We start from the raw sequence: 20,010 nt of genomic DNA on the forward strand, positions 1-20,010 counted from the left end.
TGCCAAGCCCACGGGCCCCTGCACTCGTCTGCCCCACGGACTGAAAGCCCTGGCCGCCCCACGGAGCTGGGCCAGCCCCGGGCCCGACCTTCACAGTTCAGGGCAGAGCAGATGGGGGAAGGGAAAGAAGATTCCAGCCCAGGCCCCAGGCCAGGCCCCGAGCCGCAGTTGTGAAAGCTGAGCTGGGCCTGCCTCAGGCATCTCCCAGGTGGCCAGTTTATCATCTGGCCTGGGTGGGACTGGGCAGAGCCTGAGTAACGCTGGTCTGGAGAGCCTGGGCTCGGCCAGGCTCTCGCTCCCCTCAGTCCCACCCTCACCGCGGGGGGTGAGTCCCCAGACCCCGCTGAGGCTTAGTGCATCTTCCTGCCCCACCCCATCCCAGCCCTCCTCTTAATTCCCCTTTAGAACTGTTTTGAATTGTGGAAAAATAGAATAACATAAGACTTACACCACAGTAACCCTCTTTAAGCATACACCTCAGGGGCGTTAAGGGCATTCACATGGTTGTACGACCGTGACCACCATCCACCTCCAGAACTCTTTGCATCTTCCCAAAGGATACTCTGTATCCTTTCAACACTAACTCCCTGTTCCCCAGCCCCTAGCCCCGGGACACAACAGGGCTGCTTCCTGTCTCTCTGAGTTGGATTACTCTAGGGCCCTCATACAATATTTGTTCTTTTATTTCACTTAGCACGATGTCTTCAAGGATCATCCACGTGGTAGCATGTGGTAGGATTTCTTTCCTTTTCAAGGCTAAATAATATTCCTCGCTGTGTGTTTTCCACTTTCTGTTTCTCCATTCATGCATTAACGCACACAGGGGTTGCCTCCACCTTTCGGGCCGTGAACAGCGGTTATGAACACGGGCGGAAGACTATCTCATTGAGTCCCTGCTTTCCACTGTTTGGGGTGTAGGCCCAGAAGTGGGATTGCTTGCCCTTCGGATGTTTAAACCAGATTGGATTTGAAGGTCGAACCTGGGACCTCTGTCCGCTGGGAGAGACAGAACTTAAGGGAGCATAAGGAAGAAACCCGAAACCCAAAAGCTGAAGGGATCATGAACCTCAGTCCTCCGACAGCGCCCCTCAGCACAACTGTCACTACAACAAAACCGGGGCCAAGCTGTTGCTAGAAATGCAGATTCCAGGGCGCGCCGCATTTATACGCCAGAGTGTCCGGGCTCTAACTGCACAGCTGCTCAGGTGCTCTGGTTTGCAGGAGGTTTAGAGCCCCTCCCTGACTCCACTCACTGGGCTGGAGATGGCAAAAGGAGCCTCCTTTGACTCTCTGTGGTCCTGGGGACACAGGTGTGTCAGTAATGACCCGTCCATGCACCCAGTTTTCTGGTGGTCAGATCCTTGGGTGTGGCCATTAGCCCTGCCTGGCCAGGCTGTTTGTTACAGTCTGTGTCGGTTTTCTAGGGCTGCCATAATAAAATACCACAGACTGGGTGGCTTAAGTCATAGAAATTTATTTTCTTATAATTCTGGAGTCTGGAAGTCCAAGGTCAAGGTGCTGGCAGGGTTGGTTTCTCCTGAGGTTCTCTCCTAGGTGTGTAGATGGCTCCCCTCTTGCTGGCCTCAGTGACATTGTCTCTCTGCACACTCAGGTGCTTGGAGTCTTTTCCTCTCTTTTAAGGGCACCAGTCATATCATATTAGGATCCACCTTAATAGCCTCATTTTAACTTAACCATCTCTTTAAAGACCTGATCTCTGTATACAATTAACACTCTAAGGTACTGGGATTGGGATTTCAAAATAGGAATTTGGGGGTAAGGGACACAGTCTAGGGGTGTCCAATCTGCGGTCTGCAGGCCACATACAGCTCAGGATGGCTGGGAATGCAGCCCAGCACATGATCATAAATCGACTTAAAACATAATGAGATATTTTTGTGATTATGTGTCACAATGTACTTAATGTGTGGCCCAAGACAGCTCTTCTTCTTCCAGTGTGGCCCAGAGACGCCAAAAGGTTGGACACCCCTAGTCAGCCCACAACACGATCCTTTTCTCTTTCTTTCAGTAGATGATAATTTTAAGTTCTTTATGTTGCTCAAACATAATAATGCCATCAGGAAATATAACATTACTCATAATTTCAATAGCCTAAAAAAGCAATTATTTTCAATAATCCCCGATTTCTTTTAATCTTTCTATTCGTGTATATATTTGCTTAATATTTTGGCACATCGTTATAAATCAGACCTCATAGCTGTAGTTTTTAGGGCTTCGTCCAAGTCCATCTAGCTGATGTACCATGATTTAACTATCCTGGATTTTCCATTCATGACGCTCCCGTTTTTCACTGCTACAAACAAGAGGGCAATGAGTTATCATCTCAGTGCTATTGTGTTTCCCTTCTTTTGGATTATTTCCTCGGGGTTAATTCCCAGGGGTGAGATTCTTGAACAGAGGATGCGGACATTTTTATGATACTTGATACATTTTGCCAAATTGCTTTTCAAAAGTATTTTACACTGTCATCAGCAATGTATAAACACACCAGTCTCCACCATGATCTTGCCAGCATGAGGTAGCACTTACCTCATTATTTTTAGACAGATTTCATTTTGTTTTATTTTGCATTCTTTGATAGCTAATAATCTCATAAAGTTTTTCATACACTTGATTATTACTTATATCACCTCAAGGAAACTGACTCTTTAAGCCTTTTGCCTGCTTACCAATGTGAGGCCAAATCATATATTTATTAAGCACCTACTATAGGCTCACTACTGTGGGGTGCTGTGAGGTGACCAAAGAAGTGTAAGGCCTCGTTTTGATAGTTTCCAGAAGCCTACAATAAACAATCATATTGTTTTTAGTTACTGCTGACTTTTTTTGTACTCAATCTATTGCTTTGCACATTGTGCGTGCTTAATAAATTTTGTTAAATGCAGTTCAGCCCCAGAGAGCACATTGATGCATTTTGCGGTTCACAGAAGTGTGCATTCAGTTCACAGGAATGCAGAGCCCAAATCCAAAACGAGCCTTAAATCCAGAGGAATGGCCCTGACCTGAGAATCCACTATGAATGGACATGAAGTCCTCTCTTGAGCATCAGGGAAGGTACACTTGACAGCAGTCTCAAAGCCAAGTTTGGGGTCTAGAGGTGTAGCATGTAGGATGACGGTGGCGACCACCCTTCAGACTCCACGCACAGTAGACAGCTGCACAGCCCTTCAGTGTAGGCCTTTATTTTTTAAATTTTTTTTCATTTTGAAATTATTTAAACCTACCGAGAAGCTGAAAACATTGTATAATGAGCACCCTTGTGCCCTTCATCTTGGTTCATCGAGTTCTAACCTTTTGCTGGTCCCCCTCCCACTCCCACCCTGCTGTAATTGCTGTGTTGGTTGCTGCGGAGCCATCTGAGAGTCGGCTGCAAACTTCACCCCTAAATAGTCTAGTATGTATTTCCTAGAACAATAACATTCTCTTATATCACCACTTAGAGCTATTGAATTCAGGAAATTTAATGCTGATACAATACAATTATAAATATATAGCCCGTAATTTACTTTCCTCAACTGCTCCAGTAATGTCCTTTACAGCAATTTTCTTTCTTTTTTTTTTACCCTGATGCAGGACATAATCCAGGTCATGTATTCTGTTGTCCCATCTTCCCCGTCTTCTTAGATCTAGAACGGCGTCTAGTGTTCACTATTTTTTATGACATCAGTATTTTTGAAGAACTCACGTCAGTGGTTGGCAGGATGTCCCTTCATTTGAATTTGTTTCATTGTTTCCGCATGATTAGGTGCAGGTTAAATATTCTTGGCGGAGACACTTCCCACGTTCTGCTCAGAGCAGCCCACAAGGGGCGGACATGCTGCGTCACTTCATTTCTTTATTGGTGATGTAAAATTTGAATACTCGGTCCAGGTCTTCACTATGAAGAAGTGACCCGTGAGTGCAGAGAGCTGCTTCTATGAACAAGAGGCTAAAGTAGGCTTGGGTGGTAAGGGGCATGAAGAAGGTTTTGAAGAGCAGCTAAGGGGATTTTTTTTTTTTTGCCCCAGCCCAGCAATACCGTGTAGAGAAACCCTGGTTTCCAACGATCTTTCTGTCAACGATATGAGCATCTACTGGTAATTCTTGGCCTGAATCGGTTACCCCAAAGCTGGTCAGAGAGCGGTGCTTCCTTCCAGCCCTCCTCAGTGCTCCTCTCCTCTCTGAGCTCTGCAGTTGTGGGCTGAAGTCACCCCGGTATGTGCGTCTTGTCCCCACCCCATCGTTAGTGATGTCACGGGGCAGTTGGACACAGGCCGTAGTGGGAGTATTTATACCTCAGGGGCGGGCCAGCTCTGTGAAGTGGGATTGTGGATTTTGTCTCAGAGAACCGGTCATTAAACATTCACCACTGGAGGCAGACACCCTGAAACACATTTAAAGAAGAATGATTTGGGTCGTGAAGGGATTGGAAACCTTAAGGGAAGGGGATCTGTCTTCCAATATTTAAATAACTGTCTTGTTGGGAATCTTTACTGTATAGGAGGTGACCCCTTACCACCCAACTAGCCACGCATGTCATCGAACGAGTCCCATACCCTTCTTCTCCCCCACCACGGGCCTTCCTGGGGAAGCTGGCAGGGGTGGCAGGGAACGCAGGGGCTGCAGGTCACCCTGAGAAGGGAAGGGCTTGCTTCTCCCTCTGATCCTTGAGGAGACAACGTGGATGCAGACAGATGCGAGGTGCAGAGGACCTGGAGTTCCTGCTAAATGGCATTCATGTCGGTGAAGTGAGTGCAGAGAGCTGCTTCTATGAACAAGAGGCTAAAGTAGGCTTGGGTGGTAAGGGGCATGAAGAAGGTTTTGAAGAGCAGCTAAGGGGATTTTTTTTTTTTGCCCCAGCCCAGCAATTCACTCAAGGCAGTTCAACTCCAGGTACATCCACACAGCATGAGAGTGAGCCAAGATGGCACAAGTCTTTAGCAGGACTGTGTGGTCCAAGAGGTAAAGCAAGGAGGGGAGGTGGTTGCGGCTGCCCCGGGCTGCTCATGGATGAGTACAGAAGTAGGCGATCTGCCCGGAGGCTCGGGGCATTTGAAAGCATCTCTGAATCCAGGCACAAGAGCGATTCGGGCATAGCCAGAGGAGAGCTCATGGGGAGGGTTCAGCTATAGGATCCATCTGCCCATTGAAGACAGGGGGCAGGTCCCCTTGTGGTGACCGAGCTGAAGAGCTGGATTGCAGCAGTTGAAAAGAGAGGAGTCAGCATTCTGGATCTCTTTGGAAAGTACCAAATAATTTTTGGGTCCTAGGGAAAGTAGGGCTGGGGTTCCCGGGGGTGAAGGGTAGAAGAGCTGTGTGTTTGGACTGCCAGAAAGTCACAAACTCAAGGCAGGTGAGGAGTCAAGGTGGGTGCAACACTCTCATTCAGGGTTGCGAGGCTGAGTCTCGAGGCCTGGCTGTCACTAGCTAGAGGCGTAGAAATCATTTCTTCTCTCTGTCCTCAGTTCTTTGTCTAATGCAACCACAGATTAAATGCTGGTCCAGAACTTAAAATTAGGTCATGTGCATAACAGCACTATGTACCTTGTAAAACTCTATAGAAGTGTGAGATTTATGAGTGTGAATTAAGCAAATCTGATCATGAAGAAAGGGGTTGAGTAGAGAATATCCATGAATACCAATAGTGTGAATTTGAATAGGGCTTTGCAGTGTAACTGGTGCTTTCTTCCCACCTATTTGATTTCCTCAAGTGTGATAACACCTGCCCAAAACACGTACCAGTGCCCGCCCCACAGGAGGAGCTCAGTTACCCTTTCCTTTAGTCCCCGCAACAACCCGAGGTAGATGTTCTTAATTCTATTTTTCGATGAAAAGGGAGAGACTCATAATGATGAATTTTCTTGTCCAAGAGGTGTGAGTTAAGTGGTGGGTAAGACTTGAACCCAAGCCTTAGGAGTCTAACTTCATTATTCCTTCCTTTCTAATCAATGTCTAAGAACCCATTTAATTCTCAGAGTCTATGAAATTCTAAAATCTACTTCTTTCATGACAGTCTTTTATTTTATGACAGTCTTTTGCACATCACGTGATGCTGTAAGAAAAATTGGAGACACGAGATACAGTTTTTATTACAGCATGTTAAAAGTTGTTATTAAAATTTTTTCCTTTTGTAGGAACATTTCTGAACCCACAGAATACCATACCGTGATTGATGACTGTTGCTGGCACGATTTCGCGTTACTCTTTTGCAACACTGAATATTTGCAATACTAAAGACATCCAACCTAATAATGCACGGTACTCGGGGGACCAGTTAACATCTCAAAGCAACTCTCACTCCTAGTGTCAGTGTTTTCAACAGGAAAAACTCTGCTTGTTGAGGTGGGGATGATTTTTTGCGTTATCTTTAACGATGATTTGTGTGGAAGGGCAGGTGGGTAGATTGATAGATGAATGGGTTGGGGGGGGGGTGGATGGACACCTAATCCCCGTTTCCTTGACAGCAGAGTAGTGGAGTAGAGAGAGGTACACTGGGTTTCCAGGGACACGAGCAATAGCCCTGATTCTGCCACCAAACTCTCTAGATGCCCTGGGACATTTTTCACTCTTCTCAGCCTTCGCATCCCCATCTGAAAATAATATGCAGATGACAGTTAAGACCGACTTTAGCTCCAAGACTCTATGATCTATGGTACCACAGACCCACTCTTTGAAGAACAGCCATGTGAGAGATTTGACACATGAGCTGCAAACCTCGTGTCCTGAAAGAGGAAACCCAGTAAGGGCCTAGATTCCTGGCAAGTCTGGCCCAGGTTTTTTTACGTTTATTAGTGAAAATAATTTCCAACCTCCTTAGAATATTTTATGACAGGCTAGACAAGTGAAGAAAGATAAACCTGAGAGAGTTGGCCAATGGGAGTGCTCACATGGCTCCAACTCAGAGCCATGCAGACACACTGGGGAGCTGGTACCCAGCTGTTTGAAAACGAGCACTCAGGGAACAAAGGTCCAGACAGACAGAAGTGGAGAGTCACGCTCACCTCCCTCACTGATTTTAGACTGTGGCCTCACGTGACTGTGCCGGGAGGCATACTGGGCGATGGGGGAGGGCCCCTCTAACCCAGCCTCCTGCTAGCAGGCCCCTCCTGGAGCGAGAGGGACAGACTGTGCTCTGAGGTCTGGACTTGCCATTCACAGGTAGTGTGGTCTTGAGCAAACTGCTCAATCTCTCTAAGCCTCATCTGTAAAGCCAGGTGCAGGGACCTATTTTGTGTTCTTTCATGAAATGGTCAGTCAAGTGTGGCCACAGAGGAGATGGAGGAGAGGCCCAGGGATGCAAAGTTTATTGCATCCCTCGCAGGACCTGGAGACAGGAGGATGGCACACCATGCAGGGCAGAGGCAGCAGACGGGAGCGAGGGGAGCCCGCAGGCCACGCCCTTTATTGGAGTTTGTGGGAGAAAGGCAAGGAGCAGGGAGGGGTGGTAAACAACTTAGGGTTGGCTAGTCTGAGTTGTTTGGGTGGGCTGTAGACGACAGAGGCGTCTCTAGTTGCCTGGTTCCTGGCCCTGGGATGACTAAGGCACAGGAATATTGCCTCTTGGGTCCTGATAGAGGAGGCAAAGCCTCACATTGAATATTACGGGCATGGTCCCAGCTGGACTGTTTGGTATCTCTAAGAACTGGCTAGCGCAGCATGACCCCCTGAAGCTTGCGGGGTGATTTCAGGAGCAGTGTTAGGATGACCACATGGACATCTTGTTTACAACGCCCAGTTACAGCATCAGACCATTTGCTTTCATGGTGCATGTTCGTTTGTTTTCCCACCACGACATGAAGCCGGGAGGAGGGTCTTGTGGGGAGACGCCGGAGCCGGTGTCAGAGCACCCGCACCCAGTTCTGGCGTGGTCCCCTGTCAACGATGAGACCTTCAGACATTCGCTTAGTTTCTCTGAGCTTTAGCTTTCTGCTCTTTAAAACGGGGATAATACTACTCACTTCCCAGGTCATTTTGAGGGTTTGGTGGCATGAGGCACGTGGAGAGTCTGAAGTATAGGTGAGAATTTGATAAACGAGAGCTAACTAACGTGGGGCCAGGGAGCTCCTTCAGAGTCTGATTGTAAGTGCAAAATGCCGCACCTGCTCCTTGCACAGGTAACCCTCTCGCCTTCAGCAGAGAGTTCCCATTGGTGAATGCTGTTTTGAGTTCCGTCATCTACAATATTGCGCTTCCCAGCTTTCCATCTGCCGTTGGCCATCAACAGCATATCGGCTCCACCAGTCTGAGGATTTCATGTCCCCAGACGCCATGTCATTCCTGAGCACTCGAGCCTTCCTCTTCTTCCACCTCCAGTTCCAGGAGGCCGCAGGTTCCCGACAGTGTTGTTTCTCACCGTGTCTGTGTGTGTCCCTCCTCGCCGGCCTGCCAGGCGTGGCCCTGCCTAAGGCCCTCCTCTGTCACCGGGACCACAGCTTCCTATCCCATTTCCCTCCTCCAGTTCCCATCCCTTCCGGTTCCTTCTGTCTGCTGTGGAGAGTATTTATCTACCAGTTTCTGCCTACATAGGTCAGGGTTTCCCAAGGGTCAAGGCCATGCATGAATGAGGTCCAGTTGAGTCCCACAATCCCAAGAAGTCCCAGAAGCCCTGGGGCGAACGGTAAGAGATGAGGGGTTTAGCTAAGTGAGGGGCTGCCGGGTTATACCCACCCACAGTCGGTCATGGTAGCCCCGGCTGGAGTGAAAGCTGGGCTGGGAGAGTGGGAGGTGGGACCGAGGGCTGGCCTGTCTTTCCCTGCTAGTCCAAGTTCTTCTATTTCCAAGGAGGGATGTGGGCACTTCTGTGCCTCATAACACTTTCCATTTTCAATCATTCGCTTGTTCACCTGTTTATTGACCACCTACCGGAGTTCAAGGTTCTGAGTTGGGCACTATGTTAGTCTAAACGGCAAGTTCCTAATTCTGCTTGTGAATTCACGAAGAGTTAGTCTCTTCCCTGTTACATTTATGTGCTCTACCAAAATGCCAGGTGTCCTGACGTTGTTGGAAGTGATTGCAGATCCCCTAGCCTCTGAAATGGAAATCCTGGGGTCAGTCCCTTCAATAGGAGCCTTTTGCCTTATGATTCCTCCTGGATCCCTTTTCCACGATAATCACGGGGAATTATCTGAGACTCTGTCTGCCTGGCCCCCCAAAGTGGACACTTGTGCCAGGAGCACAGACGATCGAGCCACACCCCTGGGGAAAGTAACAGACACAGTGCCGGGGCTTTCGTCCTCTGAGGTCATGGCTGTCAGCTGGCCACCAGCCGGCATGCGCTCTGCCCATTCTCCAGTGTACAGCTTTGCTCAGCCGATGTGCCTGCCAGAGACAGGGCCTGTTTGTGAAGGACAGGCCCCTGGGCTGCAGCCACCCCACCCTTTCAGGGGCTAGTTCCTTTGCCTCTTTGTTGGATCCTGCCTGTAAGACCTAGAAATGACCACCTTCGCTCACTCACTTGGAGAGCCCTGCCAGTCTCTGAACTGGCAAAGGCACTGCAGGTAGGCACTGCAGGGGGGCACTCAGGGTATCATAGGGACGCAGGCAAAACTGGCGCCCCCCGGGAGCCACTGGTAGGTGAGTCTCCAGACTGACAGCGCTTAGGAAGCACAGTCACCTGTGCAAAGATAGAGTCTGCCTGGTTTCTTTCTCAAGGGCCCCCTCTGATCCGAGGAGCTGGCTCGTGTGTGTTTGCTGGGCCTTTGGAGCCACAGGCCAAGGAGCCAGTCTCCAGTTTGTAAAGGCTCATCCTGGACAACCTGCCGAGCTAGCCCGGGGCATGTGGTGCTTAAACAGAAAAGCTCGCCCCAAATTTACCCATCTGCTGCCCTCCTCTTGGTCCTGCTGAATGTCCCTAATACCTCCTCTGTTCCATCTGCTTCATTCCCCCTGCCTCAGCCCTTCACTTACAAAACACAAATTCAAACTTAAAAGTATCAAAAATTTCTGGAGAAACCCAACAGGACATGAAGCCCCAAGCCCAGGGCCCCTTGAACATGAAGCCCTGTGACCAGCGGGTCCCACCCCATGAGGCCAGCTCTGTTTTTCCTACTTCTGGGGTGAGGGGAACCCTAACGAAAATATGATCACCTTAAGTGCTAAAGACGTACTGCTCACCTCTTCATTAGGCAATCCTGAATGGCTATTTAATCCACTTTTTAATTAATTTTCTATGAAAGCCACGTGTCCAGATCCCAGTCAAGCCCACCCAGTTTTGCAGACCACCTGAAAGAAGGCCCCCTGTCTTTTTCTCAGTGTTTATGCTGAAGTCCTGACTCTGCAGGCTCATTTCAGCCCCACCGTTCCCACACTCCGCCCTTAGTGTGATGTTCTGTGAGTTCCGGTACCCGCCTTCCTTCTGGCAGCGTCACTGGCCTGCGTGAAGCAATGGAATAAGCCTGGACTTAGAACGAGAGAGGTCCACCCCCTTCTAGCAGGATGACCTTGAGCTAGTTAATGGCTCTAGTTTCCTTTTTTCCTTCTGTCAACTGGTGATACCATCTGCCCCCGGGCTTGGGGGTCCGCACGAGAACTGGGAGGGACTGGACAGGGTTCCAGCCGCTGCCTTCCATGGGCACCTCCGTGACACTCCTCGGATGCCACTTCTCATGCTCTCCCGAACCCCGGACAAGACCCTCACGTTTGCACTTCTGGAACTGGCACGAGGCCTCTGCTTGGCAGCTGCTGGTGCATGTCCCCAGCGCCCCCTGCCTGGGCAGGAAGGGGGACAGGGTCTGTTTGTGCTATTTTGGGCACGGGAGGAAAAATGTGGGGCCAGCGGGGCCCTCAGAGACTCAGTGGCCTGAGCCTGCTTTCACGCACTGCCACCTGCCTGAGCTCTTTCATCTGAAAATGGACCTTGAAATTCCACTTCCCAAGGTGGTCGGGAAGATGCAACTTCTAGTAAGAGACTAGGACTGAGTGTGTCACACAGTAGGCACTTAAACAAGTCCTCCCCTGCCCTGCTTCCCCATGTGGATTTCAGAGTTCAGCATGTGGCCGACTGTCCCAGCAGCAGGGGTAGAGGACAGCGTGGACGGAGGGGTGAATGACCCAATTCATCCTTATTTTACGCTTATGGCTGTCTCTAGGCTGCTGTGTTTTCACCCTTAAATGAGATTATGAATACCTGGCCACCCTGCCTATTTGTTACGTTGAAAAGCAAGGCAATAGATGTGAACTCGTATACAAATATGAAGGGCTGTTAACACCAGTGCCCCAGGTTCATGTCACTAAGCATCAAACAGAACTCCGCCTTCTTCCTCCCAACGCACATGCGGGTCTTCTGCCCGCAGGCATTGTCGGTGTGCTGGGGGAGATGGCCTCTCTGCTCGGTCACACTGGGGCACCTTGACTTTGCCAGCACGTGGTTGTTTTTCTCATGAACGTAAAGCACAATTATGGAACAGGAAACTGACTCGGGACTGGGGTGTGTGTGGGAAGGGGATGCTGAGCCGATAAGGAGGCTGCAGGAGAAACATTTGTACCAGCCACTTAGCCCAGGGCATGGCCTGAGGCCAGCGTTAATATAGTACTCATATATTATTGCAAATTCTATATTGACACGTTAATTAGTGGCCAGCAATGAACACTGAGTCAGAATCCACATTTGAATCTCTACATGATTCCCACCAAGCAGCCTGACTCCAGCTTAAGCTTATGATGGGAACTCGCTGCCTTCCTAGCTCCTTAGTTATTTGTGCCTCTCAAAAAGTTTGTCTTAAAATCTCATTTAAGGGTGGGAACAGAGCCGTCTAGAGACAGCCGTAAGCGTAAAATGAGGATGAAGTGGGTCGTTCACCCTCCGTCTGCACTTCTGTGACTTGCACCCTTTCAGCAGCATCCCAGAGTGGTCGAGAGCTGGGAGCTCTGGGTCCAAACTGCCGGGCTCGGTCCACCTCCTCCACCTACTGGCTGTGTGACCTCGTGAGCCACTCAGCCTCTGCGTCCCTCAGTTTCCTCATTTGAAATAGGAGGATGATAATAATAGTTATCTCGTAGGGTGGTTGTGGAACTGAGTGTATGGGCAGTGCCTGGCACATAGGGAGGACTCTGGAAACGCCAGTCAGTACTGTTAGTCTCTGGTTTATTTTCCCCTTCGCAAAAGCATAAAAGTTGAAGAATAATCAAAGCACATGAAAAGTAAATGCACCAGGCAGAGAGATAAATGAACTGTCTGCAGAAACACAAATTAAGGGAGTCGCACTCAAAAGGAATTGTTCCCTGTTGACAACAGCAAACATCTGGAAGAAATTTAATGGGGGAGATGGCGGGTGGTGTGGCGTGTGGGCTGAGAGCGAACTGTGGCTGTTAGAAGGAGAGACTCCATTTCTGGGGTGGGCAAGTGATCCCCCAAGAGGAAGGCTGCTCTGGGCTTAAACAACGTGACTCGATGCCCCAGGAGGACTGACCCCTCAAGATAACTTCTGTTCTGAGTAGCACAGGGACCTAAAATGTCTGTGTCGTTCCTTTGAGCTAATGCGTTACCTTGAAAAGGCCACTTCCAAAATGCAAATACACTTACAAAAACAACATTTTATATCTGGGAAATTACAATATGAACATACTCAGTGCACTGAGGCTTCACCAAAACTGGCACAGTTCAAAGTCTATAATGTATGTTTAACTTCTATCGTGCAGGCAAAATTTGGGGGGAAAGTGATTTGGCTGGAATTTTTGAGCCCTAAAAATGTCTATACCTTGTGAGAGTTGATTGGTAGATCCAACTTCTGGGAATCTGTTGTTAGGAAACATTTCAAAAGAAAGGAGACCTTGCCACATTTCTTTTCCATTAAAAAAAAAAAATCAGTAGTAAGAAGAGAATGGGTAGATTACAACACACCCCCTAGGTCCCAGCCCCTGTGTGCCTGAGTCCGTGCAGGTCACAAGCTTCCAGGAGGGAGCCCCGGATGGCAGATTCTGACACTTAAGATGCATGTCCCTCCCCTCAGCACTGTGAGGCAGCTGCTCATAACCAGGGAAAGGAACCGCTCCACGAGGAAGAGTGGGAAGTCACTGAGGAGAGGTGTCCGTCTGAAGAGAGACATACGGATCCAGAAGAAGGGTCAGAGGAGGCAGAGAAGGGAGGGTATCGATATAAAACGTGCACCCATCTGGAGGGGCCCTTGACACAGTAGGTGGGCAAGAAAGGGAGGGACCCTGAAGGCAGGAGGCTGGAAAGTAGTGTTGCCTAGAGCCTGGCTGGGTTTGCTGCAGGCGGGGCTCCTGCAGGCAGCTCTGGGGCAGCACCTGGCGCCGCATGACTGACTTGCTGGGCTACCTTGGGCCACTTTAACAGCTCTAATCGCGAAAGAGGACAATAATGGTCCCTGCCCTCTTGACTTGAGAGGATAACAACACACAGTATCTTAGGGTGAGCCTCATGAAACTGCTGGTATTTGACCATTTCCAATGTATAGAAATGACAGTTTCATATGGATCAACCTCATACATATGAGGTTCCAGGCGACTCCCAAACTAGTCTGCACCTTGGAATTATCTCTGGCTTTTAAAAATTTCAAACCACGGGTCACTCCCAGACTGATTCAATCAGAATTTCTGCAGGTGGGACACCTGGCCAGGTGATTGATTCTAATGGGCAGACAAATGTGGGGACCACTGGCCTAGTACAATGCTTGGTTGCTATTAAGGTGCTCAGCCATAGCCACCTCTGCTTTCCCTTCATCCATCATTCATTGAGCCTCTATTGCATACCATGTTCTGGCAAGGCCTGCCTCTTGGGACCCAAGGACCTCCCTAGTGGCATTCATTTCTCTCTTTCCTCATCCACAGTGTCCAGGCCCCGAAGCCCCCCAGACGACCTGAAGGTGCTGACGCGCAACATGAACTGGCTGAACGAGAGCTTCAGGGACTTGCAGCTGCGGCTACTGCAGGCTCCGCTGCAGGTGGATCTGAGCGAGCAGGTGTGGAAGGTGCAGGACGCACTCCAGAACCAGTCGGACTCGCTGCTGGCGCTGGCAGGAGCAGTGCAGAGGCTGGAGGGCGCGCTGTGGGGGCTGCAGGCGCAGGCAGTTCAGACGGAGCAGGCGGTGGCCCTGCTGCGGGATCACACAGGCCAGCAGAGCGACTCTGCGCAGCTGGAGCTCTACCAGCTGCAGGTGGAGAGCAACCAAAGCCAGCTGCTGCTGCGGCGCCATGCGGGCCTGCTGGACGGGCTGGCGCGCAGGGTAGGAGTCCTGGGCGAGGAGCTGGCCGACGTGGGCGGTGCGCTGCGTGGCCTCAACTACAGCCTGTCCTATGACGTGGCCCTTCACAGCACACGGTTGCAGGACCTGCAGGTGCTGGTGAGCAACGCCAGTGAGGACACACGCCGCATGCGCCTGGCACACATGGGCATGGAGCTGCAGCTCAAGCAGGAGCTGGCTCTGCTCAACACCGTCACAGAGGACCTGCGCCTCAAGGACTGGGAGCACTCCATCGCTCTGAGGAACATCTCCCTTGCCAAAGGTAGGGAGCCCACAGTGTCTGCCTGGGCCCCTTCTGTTCAGGACTTTTCCCTGTGCACCCTCCCAAAGGCTCTGCCCATGCTGACTTGACTTTGGAAGCCCATACCTCCTTTATGAAGGCTTGCTCTACAGGGCCCTGGAAATTCCTGCCCAAATGGCCTACGCCCATTTTCAGGCCTGTACTGGGCCCCACGTGCCCCTACCCTCAGAGAGTGCACTCAGTGCCCACTACCTGGGTCATGACAGTGGCCAAGGGTGGTGATGAGGGAACTGAGTAGTCAGAGCTTGGATGTGCCAGCTGGAGTCTCCAAGGGCTTGGGGGAGGGGGTTGTGCTGCAGGCTCAGGCTGGGAGGAGCAAAGTGCCCCCCCAGGGAAATGGTGTTCCAATGGTAGAGCTACAAGGAGTTGGAAGTCCAAGTTTGAGCCTGGCCTTCCAGACTGTGATAGAGCAATACAGGCTGGAGCAAAAGTAGGTTTCCAGTCGAGAGTACACAAAACACAGAGTTTATTCTGATATTATTTATTAAGTATTGTATTATTTTCCATATGAACAATTGGAAACCTACTTTTGCCCTACCCTGTATTTATCAGGGTAGAAGAACTTATTTACCAGATTGTCAGCCTCATTTATAACTCTTAAGTATAATGGCAAAACATGCACAGGCCTCCATTTGTACCTTTGCTCAAGGCCTACAAATATTAGAGCTTTTTGAATCAACCTCCCTGTCTTCCGCTCCTTCCACTCCCGTGTCACTGGTCCCTCCCCACCTCTCTCCCACTCCTTTCTTTTTCTGTCCACCCTGCCCATCACTGTCGGAGGAAGCTTTTAGAAAATGCACTTTTCCTGAATCATGCCCTCCCCCTACTCAGAACTCATCATGGACCCCCCAAGTCCTGCTGAATTTATTACAAACTCCTTAGCTTCATGGTAGACAATAATAATACCATTTTGAACACCAGATGTGTCTGATACGGTGCCAGGAGCATCCTCTTGTGGTGCCTTTTTAAAACAACACACGCACTGGGATTCAGAAAGCCGCTCACAGTTGCCAGCTAGGAGGAGATGGTGCCAGGGTTTGGCACCCAAGCTCCTCTGATCCCAGCGCTGGTGAGCTTTCCATCGCTCTCGTGTGCCCAGCCTGTCTTTCCTGCCTTCTCCTCCAGCTGTTCCCCCAAATGCAGCACTTGCAAACAGAACTGTCTGCCAGGCTGTCTGTGGAGCAGTGTCAGTAAGTGAAGTGACCTCAGTGTCGGGGGAGTAGTAGGGGATGTGGCAGGTCCAGCCCATATTAGCCAGGCAGGCATTGACAAGGTCTTCCTATTTTTCAAGAGAAACCGGAAATGTGGAATGTTCTAGAAAATTTTAATTGTTTAACACTGTGAGCCAAAGGCAACACATCTGGGGGCCACATATGGTTCATAGACAGCCAGCTTGCACCTCCTGTCCTGTGCGAAGCATCCAGTCCAGTGGAACATGCCTTGTCACTGGCCCAGAGACAGAGCCCGCCTTGCTGATGGCCATAGCTTTACTCCAGCTGCGCCTCCTTCTTCCTCTTCCTCCTCAACATCCAAGTCCTTCTGATCTCACGCCAGCCCTCATCCTACGAGAACCCCGCTGGCCTCTCCCATCTCCCTCTTCCGAGCTCCTACACTTACCAGAGCAGAAAATAGTAATGATGGAGCCTCCCATTCACATAGTACTTCCCAATTTACAGAGTGTTGGGGGTATGTTACTTTGTTTTAAAGTGGGTCCCCATGACTAGCTGTGAGGCTGATGGAAGGCAGGTTTCATTACTGAGGGTGGGGTAGGATTCCTGCAGAAAAATAACTGAGACTCCAGGAGGAAATAGCTGATTGACTCAGGGCTGTGCAGCTGGTAATGATCCGAGCATGAACTTTGGTTTTCAACAGCTTTAATAAGGCATAATTTACATGCTGTAAGATTCCCCCATTTAAGTGTACAGTTCAATGACCAAGCCAGGACTTTCAGCCCAGTGCCCAGTGCTCATTCTGCTACACCGGCGTCTACCCCCACCTCTTCATCCCTGTGTCCCCTGGCGCCTAACAGTGTGGCACATGTAACTGGGACTCAGTAAATGTTTGGGGAACAGCCATTACATCTTGAGCCTGAGCAATCAGAGGACTGGTTTTCTTGTCCTGGGTCATTCTGGGTCTCACCTGTCAGAAATGAAGGAAGGCTGGATGCAGAATTTCCTCTTTCAGATCCACACCACTGGGATCTTAGCTTTTCCCATCATCTCTTCTCCTTGACCTCCCCTTCCCATCGCAGGTGCTGAGTAATAAAGCATCTACACCGAATCATGACCTACTATGAACCAAACATTTCATCAGCATCAATTCTCTAAATTCTCATTAATTCTCTAAGATATTCAAGACCCCTAATCCTCCCATTCTGCAAAAAAGTATTATTGGCCCCACTTTATAGATGAAATAACTTTCCCACTGTTTCTTATGCAATTGGAAAGTGGCAAAGGTCAGAAAGTGGGTCGTTCTGGCTCAGAAACCGCATTCTTGGCACAGCCCATCCTACTTTCCAGGTGGAGAGAGGGAGCATGGTCCCTTGGACTCCATCTCTGTACCCGAGGGTTGTCCCTCCCAGGCTCTACTCCCTTTCTTCCTCCTCTAGTCAACGGGCATCGGCATGCTTCCTTCGGTGACCCTCCTGGGCCTCTCTGAGTATTTCACAACCTGGTTCTTTCATTTCCAAGCTCGGGTCATTTATTTGCCAAGGCTCTTCCAGTGGAATCCTCCAAGTGGTCTTTCCTTGGTTCTTAAATTAAGTCTCACACTCAGTTCTCTTGAACTAAAAGTTTCGTCTCAGTCCTGCCCAGGCCTGCCTTCCAGTCTCCACGCTTTGCATTCTTGATGGGCTGCTGGCTCCTCAGAGCGGACCCCATTCTGCCCCTCCGGCTCTCAGGGTCACCACTGCATCTGGTCTTTCCCACGTCCCTCTCTCCTGGTTGTCAGGGGCCCAACTGGTGTGAGTAGAGAATTCTGTTGGGCATATCTGAATGTAATTACCATTCGACTTTAATGAGACTTTTGATAAGGGATGCTCTATCAGATAAGCTTCCCTGCATTTCTAGACTGCTGTCCGAGTGGCCTTTCTGCCCTGGCTTTGTCCATTGCCTCTCTTAATCTTTGTGCGCACATGCACACACACATATTTTCTCCTTCCTCGCTCAGAATCCACAAATACTCAGCTATGTATATTTTTCAACTATGAGCTTATTTATGTTATTCTTGAGCTTGACCCCAGAAGGTTTGCATTCCCTTCCTTTGTTATAGTTTTCCCTGAACCTCGTCTCCAGTTTGTTTTTTGTGTACATTCCCAGCAGTGCAGCTTTCTGCTTTGGGTTTGCAGCACTAATCAGGTCTGTTGAAATCTGCCTGTGGCTTTGAGAGCAGCAGAGAACCTAAACAATGAGAGAGAGGAGGCACACGGGTGTGGTGGCGAGGGGGCGATGACCAGAGAGAGGAGGCATTCCTGGAGGGGGAGCTTCCGCCACCTGCAGATGGCTCTGTTTGCTAGGTGGTCATTTTACAGAATCCCAGAGTGTGAGCGTAATCATAGGTCTCTGAAATCATCCAGTCCACTCCTCTCCCCGAGGACCCCGAGGCTCAGAGAGGGAAAACGACTTGCCCAAGTCAAATCCCGAGGCAGTGGCCCATCTGGGAGTAGAAAATAACATCTCTTGACTCATGAAAACAAGTTGGCAAAGCAAATTTACCTGTGGGCTGCTTTTTCGAAGGAAAAAAAAGTACCAGAACACCATCTGGTAGAGAGTCCAGTTCAATCAATGCTTAAAAAGGGATGGCGTAATGTTGAGGAGCCTTGGGTCCCAGGCTTGCATGCTGGGACGGGGGCTGCCAGTAGACAGAGGTGGGTTGGAGGTGTTGGGTGTCTCTGATCAGAGCAGCGTGGAAATAGTGCTTCTCCCCCACTAAGGACTGGGAAGCACGGGCTGGTGACTCTTTGGGAGGGTTGTAAGGCGCCATGTCATTTCCCCTTCCATGTCTGACTCAGCTGGGAAGGAAATGGAGAGCATGCTGTGAAAATTAGCAGTTGCACCCAGCCCCACCCACCACCCTGTTTTCCCTTGAGGCTCAGGGGATAGCTGGCCTTGCAAGCCAGGACTGCAGCACTTCTGGGTCCAGGTTTCCTCATTGGTGAAATGGGGCTGACAGTCCCTGCCCCGTCTGCCTGCTCAGGGTGGTGGAGAGATGTGGGAATGAGGGAAGTGAGAGCTCTCGAATGTGTCCCTGTAATGGCACTCAGATCCCAGTGCCCGGGTGACCTCAGGGAAGCGAAAGCAGAGTGAGTGACTGAGGAGCTCCGCCCCCGTCAGCTGCCCCCAATTTAGCATGGTTCTGGAGGTGGCGTTTACATCATGATTTTGGTCACTGTTGTGCTGGCATCAGGCCCACTCTATCAGCTGTCGTGAAGACTTGTTCTTGGCAAGTTACGGTCCAGATTCCGGCACACACAGGCCCCCCACCCATGGCTACTCCCAGGATCCGGGAAGGGAGAACGGGTTGCTTTTCCCTCCCCGAGGGCTGGTTCCCAGAAGAATCCTGGTGTTTCTCCCACATGCCGGGTCACATATTCTTTGTTTTGTTCTGGAGATGCTCCAGCTGGAGCGCCTCACAGGCAGCCAGGCGAAGGCAGAACGACCCTGGGGGCAGTGTGGACAAGCAGGCCAGACTGGTGGGCAGGCTCTGAGAGGGGACCCCAGGCACCCGGGTCCTACTCTCCATTCCCCTCCAGGAGGCGGGCAGGAAGGAGAAGCTGGCATACCAGACCAGAAGCACCACGGAGGGGCTCTGGGGCTGCTTTCATGATTGAAGAGACATAGACCCCACTCCTCCCTATGTGAGCCCACCTCCATGCTCTGGCCTCTCAAGTGGTGGAAAAGATGAGAAAGTGACAGTGTGCAAAGTTGAGAAGTTAAAAAGCCTATCTGGGTACTCCTAGGGCCACTGACAACGGCTTCTAGGACTGGCCAGAAGCCGTTCTTTGAGTTGTTACCATGTGCCAGGGGCTACATGATGCCCAGGGCCACGGAGATGGAGCTCTAGCCCTTCAGAGAGGTCTGTCCTCCTTGGGGACCACTCTTAAGGTGAGTGGCCATGCCCAGCAAGTGGGCGCAGGGTGACCTGACCAGGCCCAAGGGTGTCCCCGATGGGGCGTTTGTGCACAGTAGTGTCCGAGGCCCTTTCCAGCTCTGAGATGTGGGGGCTGTGCTCTGGGGCCCTAAGAGGTCAGAAGGATGTGCACAAAGGTGAGCTCAAGGGCTGAGGGGGACAGGACTCTTTGAAAGGAAAGGATTTGGAAACACCCTGAGGAGGACATTTTTGCTGAGGTGGGAGACAGTTCATGCCCAGAAGCATTAAGTGCGGAAGAACGGCTGGATCGGGGATGACCTGCGGGGTCTCCCACCGAGCAGGCTGTGTCACATCGTCCTGTGAGGGGCCCCCGAGGGTAATGAGTTCACTTGACTCTGATGAGATTAATTAACAGAATGA

At 50.4% G+C, this 20,010-nt stretch overlaps 1 protein-coding gene across 1 annotated transcript in view; it reads left to right on the forward strand.

The window, feature by feature from the left end:
- SCARA5 (scavenger receptor class A member 5) overlaps window positions 1-20,010 on the forward strand; it is a 96,046-nt gene that overhangs the window by 41,153 nt on the left and 34,883 nt on the right. Inside the window, exon 4 of the mRNA XM_037135603.2 lies at window positions 13,789-14,463. Within this exon, the coding sequence (XP_036991498.2) occupies window positions 13,789-14,463 (675 nt within the window). The remainder of the gene's footprint in view (window positions 1-13,788; window positions 14,464-20,010) is intronic.

Source organism: Artibeus jamaicensis, unplaced genomic scaffold, assembly GCF_021234435.1.
Source record: "Artibeus jamaicensis isolate MK-2021 breed Jamaican fruit bat unplaced genomic scaffold, CSHL_Jam_final scaffold_537, whole genome shotgun sequence".
NCBI lineage: Eukaryota > Metazoa > Chordata > Mammalia > Chiroptera > Phyllostomidae > Artibeus > Artibeus jamaicensis.